This window comes from Bombus bifarius, unplaced genomic scaffold, assembly GCF_011952205.1.
Source record: "Bombus bifarius isolate JDL3187 unplaced genomic scaffold, Bbif_JDL3187 scf7180000007966, whole genome shotgun sequence".
In the NCBI taxonomy this organism is placed as follows: Eukaryota; Metazoa; Arthropoda; class Insecta; order Hymenoptera; family Apidae; genus Bombus; species Bombus bifarius.
In genome coordinates this window covers 2472444-2492556 of record NW_022884352.1, presented here as the reverse complement: position 1 = coordinate 2492556, position 20113 = coordinate 2472444, and the positions used below count along the sequence as shown (strand labels likewise).

Here is a 20113-nt window from a genome sequence, read left to right as displayed (position 1 = left end):
TTAAAGTGACGAATTTAAAGCGGTGTAATGGAATGCGACGTCGTTAGGAGAACTGTTGGGATTCGTTGGAACGCGTCACTGCGCCGCACCACGCTTCGTACAGAGCAGCCTCGTTTAAGATCGAACCACGCTTTTCACCGATTTCCACGTATTTTATCTCCGTCATCGTGTTCTCCGTCCTTTCACCCTACCTTTTTCTAATCGGCAAACAACCCGATCTCGCAATGGGACAAATTCCATCCGAACGGAGATGAAAGACGCGTTCTCTTCGTTCGGGACTGTCTTGTTAACGCGGCACGGCGCCGAAGAATTATTATTCGAAGCGGAAGAACCGGCGAAGGGAAGGAAGGAACGACACGCGCGCGCCTACGATAGTTGGACGATAGAGCCGTTCGGAGCAAACGTTTCGCTCGAATGTCGGATAACGAAGATTTTTCTCATTAACATTCGACTAACGAGGCAACGGCGGTAAAAGATCCGTTGACAAGAGGGTGTCTCTTTCTCGGTGGCTTAGTCTCGCACGGTCGCGATTCGAAACGGTCGCGTCGAGTTCCGGTGTACGGCGCGGCAGCAAAAACGTAGGGAAAGAGGGTGGAGGAGGAGGAGGAGGAGGAGGAGGAGGAGAAGGGTCGGTTCGGTGAGTCGGTCTTAAGCTGCGACGAGGATGTAATTAAAGAGAGAAGGGCTGGATGAAGCCCAGCGTCGACTCGACTCGAGGTTCGAGTCGAACCGAGGGCCAGCCTCGACATGACGCAGTCGCACAATTACAGCGAATAAAATTTAACGAAGTGTATGGCACGTGTACGCCGCGAACCACGATTCGCGCACGCGCTTAATTAAGTTCACTCGTCGCCCCTGCTAACTTGATCCGACGCGATCCAGGCCCGTCGAGGTATGTAAATCGAGTTCCCCGGCCAGTTCCTCCCGTTGCTCGGATCCTCTAATTTTCCGCGCGCGTACAGCTACCTCTGGAAAAAAGGAAGCGAGAGCGAAGTGGGAAACAGCGATAGCACAGAGCGGCGAGAAGGAAAAGAGCGCGGCTCGATATTTTCCACGACCGATCCGTCGCGTCGCTGAAATTTCTCGGTCTTCCGATAAATTCGATTTATCCGCTGGTCGATAAAATTCAAACGGACGTTGACGCGTCACGCGTTGAAACGAACCCATTTCCGTACTCGCTGGCGGAATATTCGGCAGACGGAACAACAGAACGAACGAAGAATCGAACGCTTCCGCGGAACGCCCACGCGAGAGTTATCCTTGCATCGTACACCGCTAATTTCTTTAATTTCCCACGCAACGCGCGCCAACTCCGACAACTTTAGCTGCGTATTCCGACAGGTGACACGAGCGTTCTCCGCCGCTTCGATTTTGTTGTTCGATACACGTAGGTGCGAGCGTGTAGTACCGCGCCTCGCCGACTTCCGTCAGAGATCAGCGTAATTTTGTCCCGCAATTCAGAACCTAACGCAAACTCATTAAATCGTAACCGCTTCGTATTTTCCACGGTGTACACGGTGCGCTGTACATTTCTAATTAATTCGTTCCGTTTTATTTTCCATAGTGCCGCGCCTCTACGCGCTGCGCGTTCTCTTTTTCTCTCTCTCTCTCTCTCTCTCTCCATCCGTGAAACGTCTGAAGAAAAAGGAGCTAAAAAGAGGAGAAATTAGTCGGACGAATTATTTCCGTTCTATCCTCGAAGGCATTTACATTAGGTGGGAAATTGGAAAAATGTTATCTCCCGCTAGCAACGGTACCTTCGAATTCTCGTTCCGTTCCCATTTTGGGTCGAGAAACTTCCACTTTTCCGCCGAATGTCGCGAACCTAACTGCTCCGGCAAAAATACGTATCCGGAACGCTGTTGGCCGTGTTGCGTCGACCAAGCCAAAGGAATATCGAATTTTCCCGAATGGGTCGTCCCTGTTGAAGCATTTTGGCGCAACAGATATCGCGAGGACGAGGGGAAACGATGATAAAACAATTTTTCGAAATTCAATGGAAAAACGTTCGCGTGTGAAATCGCGCGTGGTCGTCCCGTAGGGCCAGCCTTAATTCGGCTTAATTCGTCGATAAAACGATTGGTGCCGCCGCGTCGAATCGTTAACGCTCGCCCCGGCTCGCTCCGCTTCCGATCGATTCCTCTTCGAACCCTTTTTCCATCGGCTTGGTTGGTCTGGTCGACGCGCTCTCGTCTCGTTAAGCGATTTCAAGCGAGCTCGTCCCGGTCTCTCCGTCGTCTCAGTCGTCTTAAATCAAGACAGATCTTCGTCCGACGAAGATTTGACTTTTGCCGACGGTGAAGCTTACGGTAGGAAGATAGTCGTGGGGAGAAAACAAAGTCGTAACGCTCGTACGCGTAGCGTGATACCGCGACACAAAGTTGAAAATGGCGAGTTAGTATTTCTATATTCCGGGATAATTAGAAATAATACTTTCATTACTCACCGCCGCGACGAAATACGCGACGAGATACAAAAGTAACCGCGACACAGTAGCGGGAGAAAGCGCGTAAAACCGGGTCCCGTATTAACTCAAACTTGTCTCGCTCTTGTTTCTCCGTGTCCGGAGAGCAACCGTGATTCTTCCTTTTTCCCCTCGCGCCGGTTACATTAGGACACGCGCGTAAAAATTTGACTACACGAGACCACTGGTTATTTCACCGCAAACGTTTACCAAAATGCGTAAGCGCAGAGGCCTAACGAACTTCGATTGCTTTCCACTTTACGGCCAAAAGGGACAGGAAAAATTCATTCGTCGAACTTCGGTAACATCGCGCCCTTTCATTTTTTCCTATTCAAAGTTGCTGCGAAATTCAAATTATCCCGCAACTTTGACGTCTCTCTGACTTTACCGACCCCGTTTCTCCTTTTTCTTTTTTTTTTTTTTTTTATTCTCTGCTTCATCGCGCGCCTCACGAAAATTCCTCTCGCGTTACGAAACGTTTCCGGCGGCTCGTTCGTCATCGAACGTCTTTAAACTTTGAAAAGACGCATCGTCGACGAACAATGGGACGTCGCGTCGCGGGCGCCCGCCTACACTCTCCTCCGAACTTCCTATCGAACGAGAGAGCCGTTTCTGGCTGCTGTCCAAAGCGATTTCGAATTCCGCGTCGAACTCGTCCGAGTTCGCGTCCATCGGAGATCGAACCGTACGTCGAACACGCTTCCGTCGTAATTCGTTCGATACCGTTTTCTTCTCGTTTGCTGGCAATCGGTCGGTTTCGTTTCAGTTTGTACACCGACGTAGCGGTCGAAACGTCGAATTCGATCCACGTCTGGGTTCCTCCACGCGCCGCCAAAACGTGTCTTTCGATTCGATCGACGCGGCGGCACGAAATGCCTGCACGAAACTGGGTAAATACTACTGCGAAACTACATTGGTAGTCGCGGTCTACTGGTAGCCGCGGTTTACACGGGTCGACGACAATTAAACCCTCGACGCAGATATCCGGCGTTCTACTATCCATCCTAGCGATACGATTTTCAGACGCGTCGCTGGAATATCGCGAAACCGACGAAAATAGTTTCGCACACGGTACACTGGAAAACACCGTAGCTTCGAGCCGTGCACGATCCTAGATGGAAATTTCTCTGCGACGGACGAAATCGACAACTAGCAGCGTGGCTACCCATCGTCGGCTCTCATTAAACATTCAAATGCGTCGGGTGGCCGAACATCGCTGGTCAGTCGTTCGCTCGCACCTTATACGATCCTTCTCTCCACTCGTCGCGACCCACACGACCGAAGAATAATCGCACACGGGAAGCTGACGAAGATCGAAATTCCCTACAACGTTGATCGCGAATTCTCCGACGGAAGAATTATCGTTCGGCCAATTATTTCGAATTGGAGGGTGTATAGCTGTCAGGTTTTCGTATGGAATATGCCCGGTAAATTGCGATCTTTAGTTGGTGAAAAATGTAACAGGCTTAGTTGTTGTCGTTGAAAAGCCTAGATCCAATTCCATTGCTACAAAAATACACATCGACTACTAAATGCACGCACGCGTGTGCATGGCGGGATTTTGGACAGCCGAACTTTGTCGATAAATTCTATGGGTATAATGAGAGGAAGAATGATTTATAAACATGGTTCAGCTAGAGCTTCGTTAAAAAGTTATGGAAAAAATACAACATAGAGAAAGGGAATAATATGTTGGTGTCTAGTATCGCCTTCAATTTTACGCTATTGTGCTTTCATACGCGCGAAACTTTACAAAAGAAAGATATATCAAGCGAATGTTATATTGGTTCATTGAGACGAAAAACAATGAAAACGAAACATTTTATTTTCGGTTTGTTTTACTTTTTTCGGTCAATATGTTTTATTATTCTTTCTTTGTATTTCGTGTTTTTATTATAGCTTCCCAATAAAGCCTTTCAATGGCCTATTTTGATATAGCGTTTCTTGCTGCTTTATTATATGCCTTGGATGCCTTGTACAGCATTAAACGTAAATTCCTCTGTATCTTGAAACGTAGAATCGAGCGACAGAGCATAGGAAGGAATCGCTCGATAAAATGCGTCGAGATCGTCGAAATCGATAAGACGTAAGTACCCTATTTTGAACAATTACCTCGAATGGAGAGTCCGAAAGCAGCACAGTCCCGGTTTTCGTCACAGCAATTTTTATTCTTGTTATCGTCGTTCACGGGTATTTCGTCCTTTCGTGTACAAATTCGCTTAGTATACAAAGTGGTTCGCGAGTGACGACGATACTCTATCGACGTTACATCCGAAGGAGGATCGCGAGAAGGAAAATTCTCTCGCAATTTCGTTATCGTCGTCGGTCGAACTGGTTTCTCCGACTGTGCAAACAGATGTTTACCCGGCTGTATTTTGCTCCAGTTACGTTTCTCGCTCCCTTTTCTTCCCTTGGCTCGTTTTAGTCGTCGACGAGTTCAGTTTTTGGCGAGGTGACGACAAACCGTGGTGCGCGCGTGTCCCAATTCACACACACGGTCGTTTGTCTCCGTGTATCAGGCTACACGAAGGTTCCGCCATTATCGTATCATGGCAGATGGAAGGGTTATGTGTACCGAACCAGCCGTAGCAGCCCTCGGGGAACATGGAGCCGCATGGAACTCGACCGAAGCGACCCGTTCCACTATGAGCTCTCCATAAATATCGAATGATTGATTTTAATTGGGTCCCGCTATCTCTCCTCGCGTGGCTTTCTTCGCGTCCATTCACCGAGATTGCGAGAGAGCGTTATCTTGGAAATCGCCGCGAGAACGAGTTCCAACCTCGTATCTAAACTTCCGATACCTATCTCGTTCGACGCAATGAGAAAACTTTCCTTCCGCTGCTATCGAGTCCGCGCGTTCGTTCATCCTCCACATCGCTTGTATCTTTATCCCTGATACGCACGGAAGAATTTCCTAATCGCCGGATGTTTCCATCGAAATTTCCACGTACTTCTTCGTTTCCACGAGATCGGTAATCAGCTAGAGAAAGAAAGCAAACATATTCTTGACAGTTCGACGATCAATATATTCAGCTACCGTTTCGAGAGTCGCTATCGCGTTATACGTTTGACAGTTTGTAGCATTTTCCAGCGATCGGAATGGACTCAAATTCGTTGATATTGAGTTGGAAATCTCGCAATCGCGAGACAATTATCTCGCGATTTTGTCGTAGAAACGCAAAGTGTCAGACGGTAGCCTTCTGGTCTGTTCTATTTCGTACATTAACGTTCGCGGCGTAGGTGAAACTGCACGGCGCATTGCACGGCCGACTCTCAGTGACTAACTGTACGTTCTGTCACATCAGCTCCACCGGATTCATAGGTCAAACAAATGTCCTTAATGGGTCTTTTCGACTCTCACGATATATGGGCGTACTCCGGCAAACCCGGATATCCATTGACCTTTGTCATTCTCCAGGATCCTTCTCGACCCTTCCGCCAGACATTTCGAAAAATTGTGTTCGTGGCAAAATTTCTCTCCCCGAGCGGTTCTCCGGTTGCGCGCGGTAATAATTAATCGCAAAGCTGGCCACTTTGTTCCCCCTTGTCGCGTAGCGAATATTAAAAGAAAAAAGATCGCGCTCGAACGAAAGGAGATGGTACGCTCGTCTAGCCGATCCTCGTTCTCCGTGTCGGTCTCTCTCTCTCTCTGCCTCTCTCCCTCTTTGTCTCTCGAGAGGCCCGTTGTCGAGCCGAACGTTTTCAGCCGAAAAAAGTAGCGCACGACACGACACGCGCCCCGTCTACGTGATAATTAATATTAATGTGGCATGCGTTTCAGCTGAGTCAGCCAACCGTGCACATATACCGCGCGCGCGTCGCGCTCCTCTTTTAGTTTTCTCTGCTCTCCCCATCGCCCATTTCGCGTTGCCGCGAGGCCAATGGAATCGATGAACTCGCGGAGCACGTGAAAAACCAGTAGCTACTCCACTGCCCATTGGACACGACCGTCTTCTTTCTTTTCTTTCTACCCTCGAGCAAAGCTACGTCCAGTTGTCTCTCTCGGAAACAACGACGGAAACGGACGGCGTGCGATCTGTACGCGGTTTTTACGCGCCTGACCGGCATCGCCGGCGCCCTTCGCCGCCCAGCAGGCGTTCGAGGGGAAAATGTGCCTCGATAGCATTACGCGAGGGCCGTGAACGTACATACAAGCCACGGTTTAGGCGGCCCTCTCTTTTGTTCGCCCGTGTCGTTCCCTCTCCCTTCCTTTTTCACTCCTCTTTTTCCTTTTGCTTACAATAGCTGTGTGCCGAGGGACACGCGCGCGTCGTGACGCGGTCACGCCATAACCCGGAAGCCGCTCTCTCTTTCTCTCTTTTTCTACTTGTCTTTCCGTTTCTCTTCCGCTTCCTCGCAGAAAGAAGGGCCCACCGAGGCTCGTAAAGACAAAAATCGGCTCTCTTATCGTTGGATAAATTTATCGTCACGACTACGCCAACCTTTAGCTACACGGTAGGAGGGAACACGAGCCACCGAAACCAAAGATACGAGTCGAGGGGAAGGCGCTTCTATATCGCCGCCTGGATTGTCCGGCCTCGGGCAACGGCACACATTCCGTGTTCGCCACTTATTTCTCGGCGGTTCTCCTTCGCCTAACCTACACGCACCCCTTCTGTACGTACGCACGCACGATACGCTGCTCGCGCTTTAATAAATTGCCATCGTTGCGGTCCGACGGTGTACTCGAGAATAAATCGTCGAACGACGAAATACGTATTAATTCTTTGGGAAAAATTCAGCCGGATATACGCTAGCGGCAAATATATGATAAAATAGGGCTGTACGAGCGGTCACCTGCGCTTCAACGTACCTTGAAGTTCGACCTTGGACCTCGAATAGAACGATCGATTTATTTAAGAAAAGTAAGTAGCTGGCGGAAATTGTGGCAACACGTTGTACACCCGCAATCCGTGTTAATTACCAACGCGTATTATCTGGCGTTGATCTTACAACTGTAAGAAGAGATAAAAAGCTGGAAGGAAAGTTATTCGACGTTTTATTTGTGTATAAAACACGCAATAGTTTTGATTGCTACACGCAATAGTAGAGATGCACGGACGAGATGACGTTGCCAAATATTCGCTGGATTTCCAGATGGACATCCGCTGATTCCAACGCCACTTTGTCGTAATATTACAATCGTACGGTACGCGGACGTCGTACGACGTCCAACCGAGTCTGTTTTATCGTTGTTTTACACCTGTTACGATCGTCCGTGCTTTCAAAGCTCGCCACTCACGATCGTTAACCTAGTCCGCGATCGTTGCCGGAACATGCAGAGGAAGGAAGAACAAACGCGCGGAACAAACTCGAAATCGGTATCGCGAATATCGTGGAAGATCGTCGCAGTACGTACGAATAACGCAACGTGGATAAACGGAGAAGGAAGAGGCTACGATCCTCGCGAAAAGAAAATAACAGATTTGCAGGATGGTTAATCGTAATCGCGTAATGAAAACGTTAATGTCGACTGACGGTAGCGCGGTCGCGTGAAACTCATCCGAACGCGATAATACAAGGACGGCCTTTACCTTTCCGTGTCTCCGGCCCCCTTTGAAGGAGCGCTTTAATTCGCGATAAGTACGTAAGGGGGAATTTAACTGGTGGCGTGACCAGATACGAGTTAACTGCCTACCTGGCCGAACAACCACTATATAGGATAAGATAACGACTTCTCGGACGTCCGTCCGGCCAACGTTCTCTCTATCGAGCAACAATTTCGCTCGGCCAATCGGTCGCGCGTTTGTGATCCGGAACACGAGGAATTCTTTTCTCTCGCGTTCCCGCGCTCCGATCGCCTCCGTTCCAACGATTCTGTCAAAGAATTCCGGGAATCGTTGCGAGCCAACCATGCGAGAAAAATGTGCGAAAGTGTGTGACAAGATCAAATTGTATACCACGCTTACTACCTTCGTAATTACAGTTCCCGGCAATCGAATCACCCATAGTGGCGATACTCTCGCATTTATGTTTTCCACTTATTTCTCTCCGACGAAATTCTTATCTATTTTTCGTGCAGTTTTGCGGTTACGAATACGTTCAATTCAGTTATTTAAAGTCCGTACGTACAATTTTAATAGCGTTTATTTTAGATCTACGTTGTACGATTTACTAGCATTATTTCACTTTTTCACTTTCTGAAAGGATTAAATTCGAATCGGTTCGTGTCGTGATTAAAGCGAATGCGCAAGTGATTTAAGCTAGCTTTAAACATTTTCATTCGAGTCGGATGAATTGCCCGGTTTGGATGTTCTTCGACGAAATGAACTCTATGGAACGAATCTGGCTGTGTAATATCTCATGGTAATTAATTAATTGCGGTATACACGAGCGATTATGTATTGAATAATAATTCGGCCAGCCAAAGAAAATTTATTATTTACAACGTGGCGTTATAGTTGAAAAATAGAAATTGTTCGATAGGATCCTGCGTCGACGGTGCCACGATAGAATTTACATATACGGTGTTACAAAATTAACCGCTAGGTTTCAACGAGTTGTCTCTAAATTCTTTGTGTTTTGTTTCCAAAAAAAAAAAAAAAAAAAAAAAACGAAGAAGGAAAAAAAAAGAAAAAGAAAATGATTCACCAACTGGCGCATACAATTATACGCTCGACGTATAAAAAATGGCTCGTGAATCGTAACTCGTTACGAATTGACCGAGAGGGGAGAGCGAATTACGCGCGTCTATGCGAATAAAACGCTTTTAACCGTAAGCCTTTTCGCGGCGAGCATTCGGAAGCGGAGTAAAAAACGTCTAAGGGAGAACTATCTTTGTATGGCGGTTGCTGCGTTTCACCATTCTCCGCCGACCGCGAATTTTTCAGCTCGTGACGATATTGTGCGACGACGGAAATCGGAATAGAGCCCGGTGCGTTTCCGGACGAAAAACGGAACTCAATGAGTATCGCTCTCTCGTTACCGTGCCAATTAATCTTGCTTGCCTTGAATCACAGGTAAATTGGCTTTTACGATTTCGACGAATCGAGGCGGAATTCGAGGACGGATCTTCTCTAACCGGAGCACTAGAGACGGACAAAACATCTCGTATATAGACGCGGGATACGATCGTATCGCTGCACACGCTGGTCCGATGTTTGAAAAAGAAGAAAAGAAAGCTAGTGGTGCGCATTTAGCGCATCCAACGGGAAATCGTGACGCACGTCGTCAAAACGAGGCGACGTTGTCCCGTTTTGACGAGATGACGATGAACATAGTTCACAGATAAAATGCAAAGTCTTTTGTTCTTTTGGGATAAACCGGCTATTTGAAATTCGCATTCTTGCACTCGAATATGTGCGTGTAGAGCGTTCGAGTAATCGACAGGGGAGCGATACGACGCGAAAAAACAAATCGAAAATATAGAACGAAACTTTTTCACGTGGCGCTTCGTTCCGCAGGAAATCATTTTTGCAATTTTTTTGCAAGTATGCGTATACCGTACTAGGTTGCTTCTTGATTTAATCATCTTCCAACTCTATCGTTCTCTCTGCATCTTTCATTTATTCGTAGTAAATAAATTTTCGTAAATTTCGCGTCAAAAGATCGCTCTTTTTTCTAATTTAAGAATATGATTTGAAAAATACAAAAGACCTGTTTTTTTTTTTTGCGAGAAAACACTACTGTTGAAAGCTTTTTTAACACGAGTACGTTCTCCGTTTGATACCAGCGGACTTGCGTTTGAAGCATTTTTCTGGTTCAACCATCGAAACCAGCTATACACGGGTTATAGGAAATCTACCAAAGAGAACTTTGATGGAACGTTCAACACGCCATAAAACGTTGGTGATTGTTTGAAAACTGGACTACACTGGACTATAGGAATTCGCATTAAGACTAGCTGAGAATCCATCCTATATTTGTCACACGGCTTGAGAATTATCGATCGTCGGGTGGATAAATAAGTTTTGAAACATCGATCGCCTATCGCACGAGCGTAAAACAAATAGAAAATAAGAGGTAATAGAACGGTAATAATGAAAATTCTGGTATTGTCGTGGTATTGCTTCTGGTAGCAACGACCGTATCGCGTTACCGGAATTTCGCCTCGGTCATTTCATCACGGATAGCATTTGCGGACATTAGGAAGTACCGCGGTAAACGCCAGCTAAACAGCTCTTCGTTAATTTCACTTTGGCGGATTTGGTCCGAAGAATTCGAGAAGGGTCCGTCGAAACTAGCGGTTCTCTGTGGCTTTAATTGGAATCCTGGCCGATACCGAATCAACGCTGCGAAGAAAGCTCGTTAGATTAATTTGCGCAAAATTAACGAAGAATCGCTCCTAACGAATTTTAACGTCGATCGTGCAGTAACGATCGGCAAGGATTTTCGTGACTCGTTTTTTTTTTTGCCGCCACAACCAACAGAAACGCTCGTAGAACAAAGACGCATTCTACGTTTCGTTTTTACTTTTCCATAAATAATCGCCTTATGCCCGTTCGTATACGCTGTTCGACCGGACCGTGCATACCATCGTGCAGATAGCATCGTTGACGACCAAGTACCTGACGTAGAGGAACAGAAGGCACAGGACGCGTTCGCGTAGAGAAAGCGGCGAGTTTGGTGGAGAGCCGACTTGGAGTGGCTATTCAAAGTCGAACCGGCGTGCAATTAATTCCTGAACGCGGAGAAAGCGAATCGGGGCGGCCGATAGGGTGCACTTGTGACCCGCGTCACGATCGTTCGGCCAAAAGCTGAGTAGTCCGGACCCGAACTCGCTTGTCTCGAAACGCCGCGGGCACTCTAATTCAATGGACGATTCCGTTACGTACACCGTAAGCGACGTTATTGTCGTGGCTACGAACCTCTCCAAACCGGACCCCGCAAAGCCAAAACGAGACGTCAAACCGGCGATTCTGTGCGCGGAGTTATCGATTCGCAGCGAGTCGCGATTCATTCGAAAACTAATTTAACGTTCGTTAATGCACGGATATCAAATTTGCGCCTAATCGAATTTCTTCGGGCAAACGTCATCGTTGCCTTTCTCACGGTTCTCATCGATCGATTTTTCATCAATGGAATCGCGCTCGACGAACCATTGGAAACGCGTATACACGAGCAACGTAGTTGTTAACTCGAGATAACGACACGTAATCGAAACCCGTCTATGCGTTAAAAAGCATCGGCGTTGAAGGGAACGTGCGAGCACGCGAGACACGGGGTTTCACATAGAAGCTTAAGTCGAAGTTTTCATCGACGAAACGGCTGATCGAAGTATAACTGGAAGGATAAAACAAGCGGTGAGATGCAAATCGATACAGCCCCACTGCCAGTCCCAAACGAGTACGCTGCATGCTATGTACCTTTGAAGCGCGAGGACCGAATGGCGAGTCCCTATGCAGCCCAACGGCGATAATTTGCAATTCGCATTTAAAACACGGCCGTGTGTCGGCTTTTTCGCGTTGGCCAGTCGCGCGTCGTAACGCGTACCATCGCGATTAAAGAGTCCTTCCACGTTTACGTAATTTGCACACGGAACTGACGCGCTTGGCATTTCCAAGTCCATTAAGATCATAGTCCGGGTAATTAGAAGGACAATGTATCTTGGTTCGTGAGTGGTGGATTAAGCGGTACGACCGTGGAAGAGATTAACCACTGGGAATGGTTCTTTCCAGCACGGTAACTTATAAGCCAGCCACGTACGCGAAACGTCCAGGACTCGCGGGCCGAAGTTACGTTGTGTAGAAATTCCGCTTCCAAAAAAAAAAAAAAAAAAAAAAAAGAAAAAGAAGGAAAGAAGCGAAAAAAAAAGAAAAAAGAAAACGCGATGGGACGAAACGGAGAATCGTACTCGGTCGTGGCTCGCCTCGAAATCACGTTAGGACGTACGAAAAATTGCGTCTCTCCGAAGGAAATAATTCAAGCAAACTCACCTGCCGGTCTCTGTGCACTGCTCGCGTAACGATACATTACGGACGGTATATTTTACGATGCAGAGAAAGGCCGGCCCTCCGTGGAATAGCCACGCGTACCGTCACCGTCGTAAAATATCGCACGAGCTTAATTAAACGCAAACCCCTTTGAACCGAGCACCGAGCGCTAGACAGGGTCTCGTTCTCTCGGTTCTGCTCGGTAGCTTAGTGACTCCGCTGTACCGGCCACTCTACCAATCGGATTCGCCACACGTACCACCTGCTTTCTTTCTATATTTACCTACTTATTTATATTTATCGTTACGTGTCGTTTGTCGTTTGTTCGCGGCAACCGGATCCGATGGAATTTCTTCCGGGTACCTCTCTAGTAGGGAGGACCATGGGAAAGCGAAGAAGAAAGAAAGGAAAGCGGCCACAAAGGACGGTACAATGGAGTTTGCGGAGCATTGTTTGAACATCTAGTACAATCCACTCGCGTCCTCCGTACCCCGCCTCTTGGTCATTCGATCGAGCCACAACTTTCCAAGCTTTTCTTCCTTGTACTAAGTAATGGTCGGTGGCTGGAGTCAAGTCGAACACGGGTCGACTCGAAGGTCGCAGCGAGATTTTATCATAGGAATGTCATTCGGGACAGAGTGGCGTTCAGTTTTAATGCTTTCATTGTGCGCTTCTCAGTAGGTCAAGCGTTCGGTGGCATTTGAATCGAAAGAGATCCTCGGCAACGGTCACAAAGACGCCGTTGCCAGCTAGCGAGCATGCGCTAGATCTCGCGCTTCTTCAACTTTCGGCTAGTCCTCGCACCCCATTTCTCGAAAGTTAGAAGACCAAAGGGAGAGATATGGCTGCCGTCGGTGTCTAAAAAAAATACAAAAAGTTTGTTTCCTCTTTCTGTTACAGTGACTGGGCTGAAGCTGCTTTACATAAGCGTCCCGCCGTACTCCTTTAGGGGCCAGAGTGCGCTTCTCGAGTGCAGGTAAGAGTACTCGGACGTGGTGCAACGTCGTCGAGCGGCGTCGTTTTCAAAGAGATTCTCGCTGGTCCTTCCGCGTCTCTTTTTTTCGATCGACCGACGACGATCGATCGTACAGATGCCACATTCGACAGCGCGAAATCATCGCCGGCTGTGTACCTGCCGAAGCAAACGCGTACGTCGTTGTTCGTAAATGTCGGGACGTTCGAAGAGACAGAAACGGCTGACATACAAATACGAGCAACGAGGAAGCTGACGTTATTAATTGGAAAATATCGCTTTCCGTGCAGCGTCGCGTTCGCTAAGTACGTTGTGCGCGAGGCTAACAGGTGTCGTAACGCCTGCGAACGATGGCGTCGTAGGAACCGTTGGCATTTTTCGTCTGACTCGACGTGGCGTCGTCGCGCGCCAGTCTCCCATAACGATTCTACTTTGCTGGCGACGTTTTCAGCACGCGTTCAATGCACGCGAGATAAATCGATTCGCGGTCATCCAGCGAATAAATCCCTGGAAAACGACAAAGCCGTTGGAGTCGGACGCGAGCGATCGAGCGGTCCGATACGAGTGGGAACCGCAACGAAGAAACGCGAAGACGGGTCGAGCGATTTTTCTCTCTTATTTACAGCAAGGGAAACCAGACGAGAAGAACTCGTAAAGACATCGATAAGATGCCAGCCAATAACGTATCGAGTTTACGCTTAGCGTCCGAGCGAGACGGTAAATAAGATTAAAAATAAGACGAGAAGAAGAGGATGGATCGGTAATCCCTTGGAGCTAGGAATCTCGATATCTTTCCGCTCTCTCCTCGCGCTTTATTTATTTATACTCGCAATATCGTAGACCGCAATCCGAGCGGCAAAGCTTCCTCTTACCTCTGTTGGGTTTCTCGCCTGAAAAAGATGCTTCCCGAGGCATCCGAGCGCGTACAATCTTCGACTCCCGCGAGATCTCTTTCGAATTCGTTCGCGGAACCCTGGCCTCTTCCTTGCGCGTCTGCTTCGTGACGTCCCTGTGCCATTTCCTCTTCCGGTTACACGGCAATCTTGCAGATTTCGTCCACAGCCACGAGAGCTTCTCGTTGAATAAGGGCCGAGTTGCTTCCAACTATGCAGAACTTTCGTTCCGTTGTCTATTGCCTGGAACACGAATTCGAACGCCTAACTCGAACGAACGTTTCGCCCTCCAGTGAACGCGAGTTGGAGCGCGCAGCCTGTAGCGTCCCTGCGTCGATCATCGTAGCGGTCCGTTCTCCCCGTCTTCGTCGGGGTTGTCGTATGGCCGGTAATTGCGCGAGTCCAGTAGTTAGCGCGGAATCAAAGTTTCTTCCGGTAGGAAACGACGGGTCTCGGCGAATCTCTGTTAACGAATCTCCATTAACCACGATTCATAGGCGAAGACGATGCAAGGCATCCGAATACTTGGCTATCGGTGTTGCTCGATCGTTTCTTTCTCCTTATCTTTGTTTCGTCGTTTATAACATCTAGCTCGAAGCTTCGCACATACAAACAAATGCCCATACCGATAGCTGATGTCTTTCGACTTTTTCCAAATCGCAGTATTTTCAGTGCGCGATCGATCAGAGATTCGAATAACTGTAGACGACAGTCGCGTGAATAGCGCCGAACGAATCATTAGGCGAACGTCGGCTATAGATTTTAGAACTGGTCGAGAGTCGGTTGATACAAGAAGCGTTTGTGAGAAAATCGTAGAATGGTCGTAAAATGTTTGCAAACGTGTTTACTGGTGAGTACGCGCCTTAACGGTTACTACAGCCAACTAAACCCTGCGAAACTTCCGCAGAGTTGACCAAACTGCCGTTCATTCCCATACCAGACGACATCTATTCCCCTCGCAGAGACGGAACGCGCCGAAGGAGTAACGCGACGTAGGGCACGAGGCTTTAAAACCCTCCGGCATAAAGCTTTCCATGGGAGTTTTAAATATCATAGAGTCGTTGATAGGACAGAGTTTCGAACAGAGAGTTGTTTTCGTAGCTTTAATAAAGTCATACGGAATAGCATAACGCACGGTATAACACGCGAGTATCGAAGAACAGCGACGAACGGATAAATTTCGTGGTGTGATTTCGTATTTGTAATCGCGTCGGATTAACAACTCGATCGGTTCTCGAGATATAAAACCTGAAAGCTCTAAATTACGAGAAATAGCGAATGGTATCTGTTTCATTGCGGAGAATGCGTGCGCGTGATCGTAATAGTAAAAACAACGTCGTCGACTCAAAACGTGCCGCTGACCATCCCGTGAGACGTTGGAGCCTGTGTGAGATAGGTCAGTAACTGTAGGTGAGCGTGTGAGATTCGATCGCGGAAATAGGAAGACGATATTAAAACGTTAAACATTATGCTCCGCTTTAAACGATGATATCTCAGGAATGGAAAGTCGTAACAGTATAAAACTGAAATCGTTTTAAAGAAGAGAGTTTCCCGTTTCCCGCGAGCTTATTACCATAGCGAAGATACGAAGAACTTTGGAATAATAATCGTACAAAGTTTCGGCCACTTTAATACGTTATCCGCAAGCTTGAAAATACGCGTATCGTACCGAAATACGTTATTCCATTACTTGCGAATTAATGTTGCGCGATAGTACTGGTAAATACTTTTAACTCGAACGGTAATGCGCTACATGTAAATTAGCATGATATCTGGCTTGTTTTCGATACGATAGATAGAATACGGTAGAAATATCGATCATTCGTATTAATTTCTCTGTTGATTTATACGGATTGTTTTCGGGCTCGTACTAAAACACGAAAGAGTGGTATAAATCTACATGAAAAAATAAATCGAAAATGTGGAGTGACATTTTATCGTAGCATTATTTCGGAATAAATCGATAATAAAAATCTGTCGAATACAAGTACATTTACACGTGATCTCGCGCGTTACGCCTGCATACATACGACACGTGTCGATGTAATGCTTGCTTGAAACACTGTTCGTATTTATCGAATACCAAGTAATGAGAAATGAGACACAAACGTATATATCGCGCGATAATTTTATTTATTAGTATTAAAATTCTGAAAAATCATTTACTTTTTGTCCTACTTTTGCCCTGGACATTGACAAAATGACAAAAGCTGAAGGTTTAAACGGAATATGCCAGAAAAATTTGTCTACGTCGTATTCGAGTACAGCGCGCGTGTAACCCCACGAATTCTGAGCACCGACTTACTCGGAAACGAGTTTTCGTACAAGAAAAATTCTACAGCTTCGATTCGATCTTTCACGCAGGTCGTCGTAAAACGAAGCTAACGCTCGTTAATCGCGTATGTTGTAAGAAACATTGAATTATCCGAGAATCTGTTGAAAGTTTTCAAGATTTATTACACGTATTTTACTAAAACTTGTCTCGTTAAGGCTCGCGCTGGAAACTAGCGAGTGTCAGGTGACTCACAGACAAGAGCGTACATCCGTCACCTTCTCGATCGTATCGCCAAAGCCTTTGTCGTAACACGACTTAAATAATCGTTAAAAGTCACGCGGAACATCGAAATACACTTTGGAAAAGATGGAACCAACGACCGTGGTCGTGGATTAACCGTGTAACGTGTCCTCGATGATATTTCGTGGATCCTTAAGCTCCGCGCGCGTGCCACCATGTTAATTAAGACGTAATGAAATTATGGTGCCAGCATTGCGCGTCCTACAATTACGGCTAGTCAGAATATGCATTCTAATTAGTGGCGCGGACTCAACGACTTTTCACGAAGAAAATAAGGTCGACCGTTGGATATCGCGCGCGCCTGCATTTCTAGTGGGTACTTGTTTTCACGAGCAATGTAAGAAACAGCGAGCAATTGCCGAGTCGACTTTGATTTCCAGGGAAAATCGATTTTCGCGAACGTGTCGTCGACCTAGACCGCGAGATCGCTCGATAATATCCAGCGAGACGGACGCGTCGAACCAAATTGCACCGTTGATCGCGAAAACCGATCGATCGAATCAACGCGTTGATCCCATCCGCGTAGCCAGCCAGCTGCCGAGCAAAATCCCAAGATTAATTCACAGAACGCGAAGCCGTGCGCAAGATAGAGATTTTTCCAATTTTGGTCTTAAGCGTTATTTTTCTTGGGACCAATGTTCGCGTCGTATAATATCAACGCGTTATCGATTGTATCTCGGACGCATCGGAAAATCTATCTAAGCGTGATGGAATGGCGAGGAGAAGGACGAGAAACGGAGAAGAAAGTCGCAACGCGAGTGGAGCGCAGGTTGTCGAATGGAGTTGTTCGAATTCGCGAATCGGTCGTGCGTTATCGAATTATAAAGTTGAGAAGCAAAATTCGTCAGTCGGAGTGGCATATCCTGCGCGCCGCTGGCACGTATCCTCGAACAGACTCTATCGAACTATTACGTTTTGAAACTCAATAACTTGAGAACAGCGAACCAGCGTAACGTTGCGATATTGAATTGAAACTTTTTCGTTATTCTTGTATTTTGATCGATCGATTTAGCCCCCCTAGAGATTAAAAATATCGCCTCGTTGCCTTTGACGTCGAGGCACAGATTATCGTCGGAAGAGACAGAGATCGGCGTGTTTTCGTCGTCGTCTTCTCGTCGCAAAATGTAACGAAGCAAAGATCGTCGTGTATCGTCTAACTAGTCCTACTAGCCTAATAATAAATACTGTTGCGTATCGCTTCTTTTTTTAGCATCGACGCTGCAATCTTGAAACGATTTCGCTTGCGAAGAAGACGCACGTACCGCGCGACGCGCCACTCGAAACAATTTCAGCTTATCCGATAAAATATTCATCTATTTTCTAGCGCTTTAAAGTTATAGCTTGACCCAGTTGCCAGAAACGTGTCGTACGCTGTGTGTACGAGACTCGCCGTTGTTTTTTTTAGATTTTAATTTTGTAAGTGGGCAACACCGATACGCAAGTAGCATCGGTAGACGATCGAACGTTATTATCTTGGTGCTGTACCGTTGTATCGACACGGCAACGAAATAGCAAAAGGCACGTGAGATCTGTGTAATCGGAGTCTGAGCTCCGCTCTATACGTCGAGAAATTCGGAACGAGGAGAAGGTGTGAGAGGACCTTGGCGTAGCAGGTCGCCGTCTTTTCACTTTACGACCGAAGGTCCAAAGTCTCGCGACTTTCCATTTTTCCCAGGTATCTACCAGCCAAACGAACGTACTCTTTCCGACTCTTCGTTCTTACGTTCAGTTGTCGTTTCCTTCCGTTCGGTTTCTTTCAAACGGTGGAACGTGACACGTTCGCGCGGCTCTTTTCTCCGCGTCCTCGTTCCTCATGGTCCTGCCAAAACAACCAGCCATTCGTATTCTAATCTCATTCTCCTTCTCTTCTGGAATAAGGCTCGCGATAGCTGGTTCATAGGCCGCAAGAGCGAACGAAACAGCGGCGGTATCGTTTTCCTCTCGTCCCTCCCTCGTTTCTCGATTTTCAAGCAGCCACGGTACGACGATCGGCATCGAGTTTTATAAAGCGAGGCTGACGCGACATTCTCGACGATAAATACGGTCGATGTCCTGTTTATTCTCGGACGTCTTGGGAGGCGCGTCGAGGCTAGGACTTGCCGAAAGTCGTTTGAAAAATGGAAGGAAAAGAAGGTGGAGCGGCAAGGCGAGAACGGCAACGAGACGATTTGCGTAATTAACGAGGTTCGAAGCTAAATTGACATTTCGCTCGGAGTGTTGCGCGGTACTCGGCATCTTCTCGTATACTCTTAAAATCGATGTGATTTATTCAGAGGACGCTAGGAGTCGGTAGATCGTGTCCAGAGTCGCAGAGTCGTATTCGATGGAAACGATCGTCGCTTGGTCGAGCGGTAGGCGAGGAAACGGGCGAGAGGATGAAAGCGAAGAGGGAGGGGGGGGGGCGGGAAGGCGTCGTTTGTTTGGCTCGGTATCCTCGATTATCCGGGTCGACGTACCGTTTTTCTCGACAGAAGCGACATTCTCTCGCGGAAAAAGGAAAGAGTTGGACGACGAGCATGTACACGAAGTTCTTTGATATTGGGTGCCAGTGAAGCGCCAGGACGGCAGCATGACGCAGCAAAGAGACGGGGATCGTTTTCCGACGTAGGTATAAATTGCAAATTAGTTTACCGTCCCCAGCGAGCGCTCGGTTGTTGGTTTATCCGGCGCGTCGCCTCTTCTCTTCTCCGTATCCCGCTCCTAACCTCGCTCCGTCCTGTCTCGTTCCGGCAACCCGTTTCAGCTCACCTCGTTTCATTCTCCGTTCCGTTCTCTGTCCTGTTCAATTCCGGTTCGCCTGTTTCGTCCCGCTCCAAACGGCATTCCGAGCGGCTTTAACGGGGCGCGGAGACCAACGACCAAGTTCCTTCGTGATTTTGGCGCGCGAGCAGCCGTCCCTCCTCGTCTTCTTGCTCGCACCCGTCGAAATTCCGGGAAATTTCATCGCCACGGAGATCGCGAGCGAATCCTTCCGAGCGCGACTAACGCTTCGCAAGCGTTCAACGGAATCTTCGAATCGGAAGCAAAGTCCGAAGACTGAGTGTGCGATGGACTGTCGTCTGCGACGTTCTACGCCGAGACGCACTCCTTTCTCGAGACGCGTAACTTCTCGAACAGAAGAACGATCGACTTCTCTTCGTTACAAATCTTCCAACTTTGCGCAACTTCTTCGAACGGCCGGCGAATGGTAGTCGAAGACGGAAAAACGCTTTCTCCGAGCTCCGTCTGGGCCATCGAACGAGATGATAGAGCGACGACGGACCGAAGATAGTTGGGCAATTTTCCAACGTCAGGAACGCTTTTACGCGCATACAGGATACGACGTAGAGTCGC

At 47.6% G+C, this 20113-nt stretch overlaps 2 protein-coding genes across 7 annotated transcripts in view; one reads left to right on the top strand and one right to left on the bottom strand.

Annotated features, from left to right (window-relative positions):
• LOC117205564 overlaps positions 1-14333 on the bottom strand; it is a 37805-nt gene extending 23472 nt beyond the window's left edge. The window contains exon 1 of the mRNA XM_033444099.1: positions 14185-14333. Coding sequence (XP_033299990.1) covers positions 14185-14330 — 146 coding nt within the window. The 5' untranslated portion in view covers positions 14331-14333. The remainder of the gene's footprint in view (positions 1-14184) is intronic.
• The window catches only part of LOC117205517, a 142686-nt gene that overhangs the window by 103477 nt on the left and 19096 nt on the right, over positions 1-20113 (top strand). For all 6 annotated transcript variants that reach the window (XM_033443988.1, XM_033444025.1, XM_033444034.1 and 3 more), the window contains one exon: positions 13240-13315. In XM_033443988.1, the coding sequence (XP_033299879.1) occupies positions 13240-13315 (76 nt within the window). The remainder of the gene's footprint in view (positions 1-13239; positions 13316-20113) is intronic.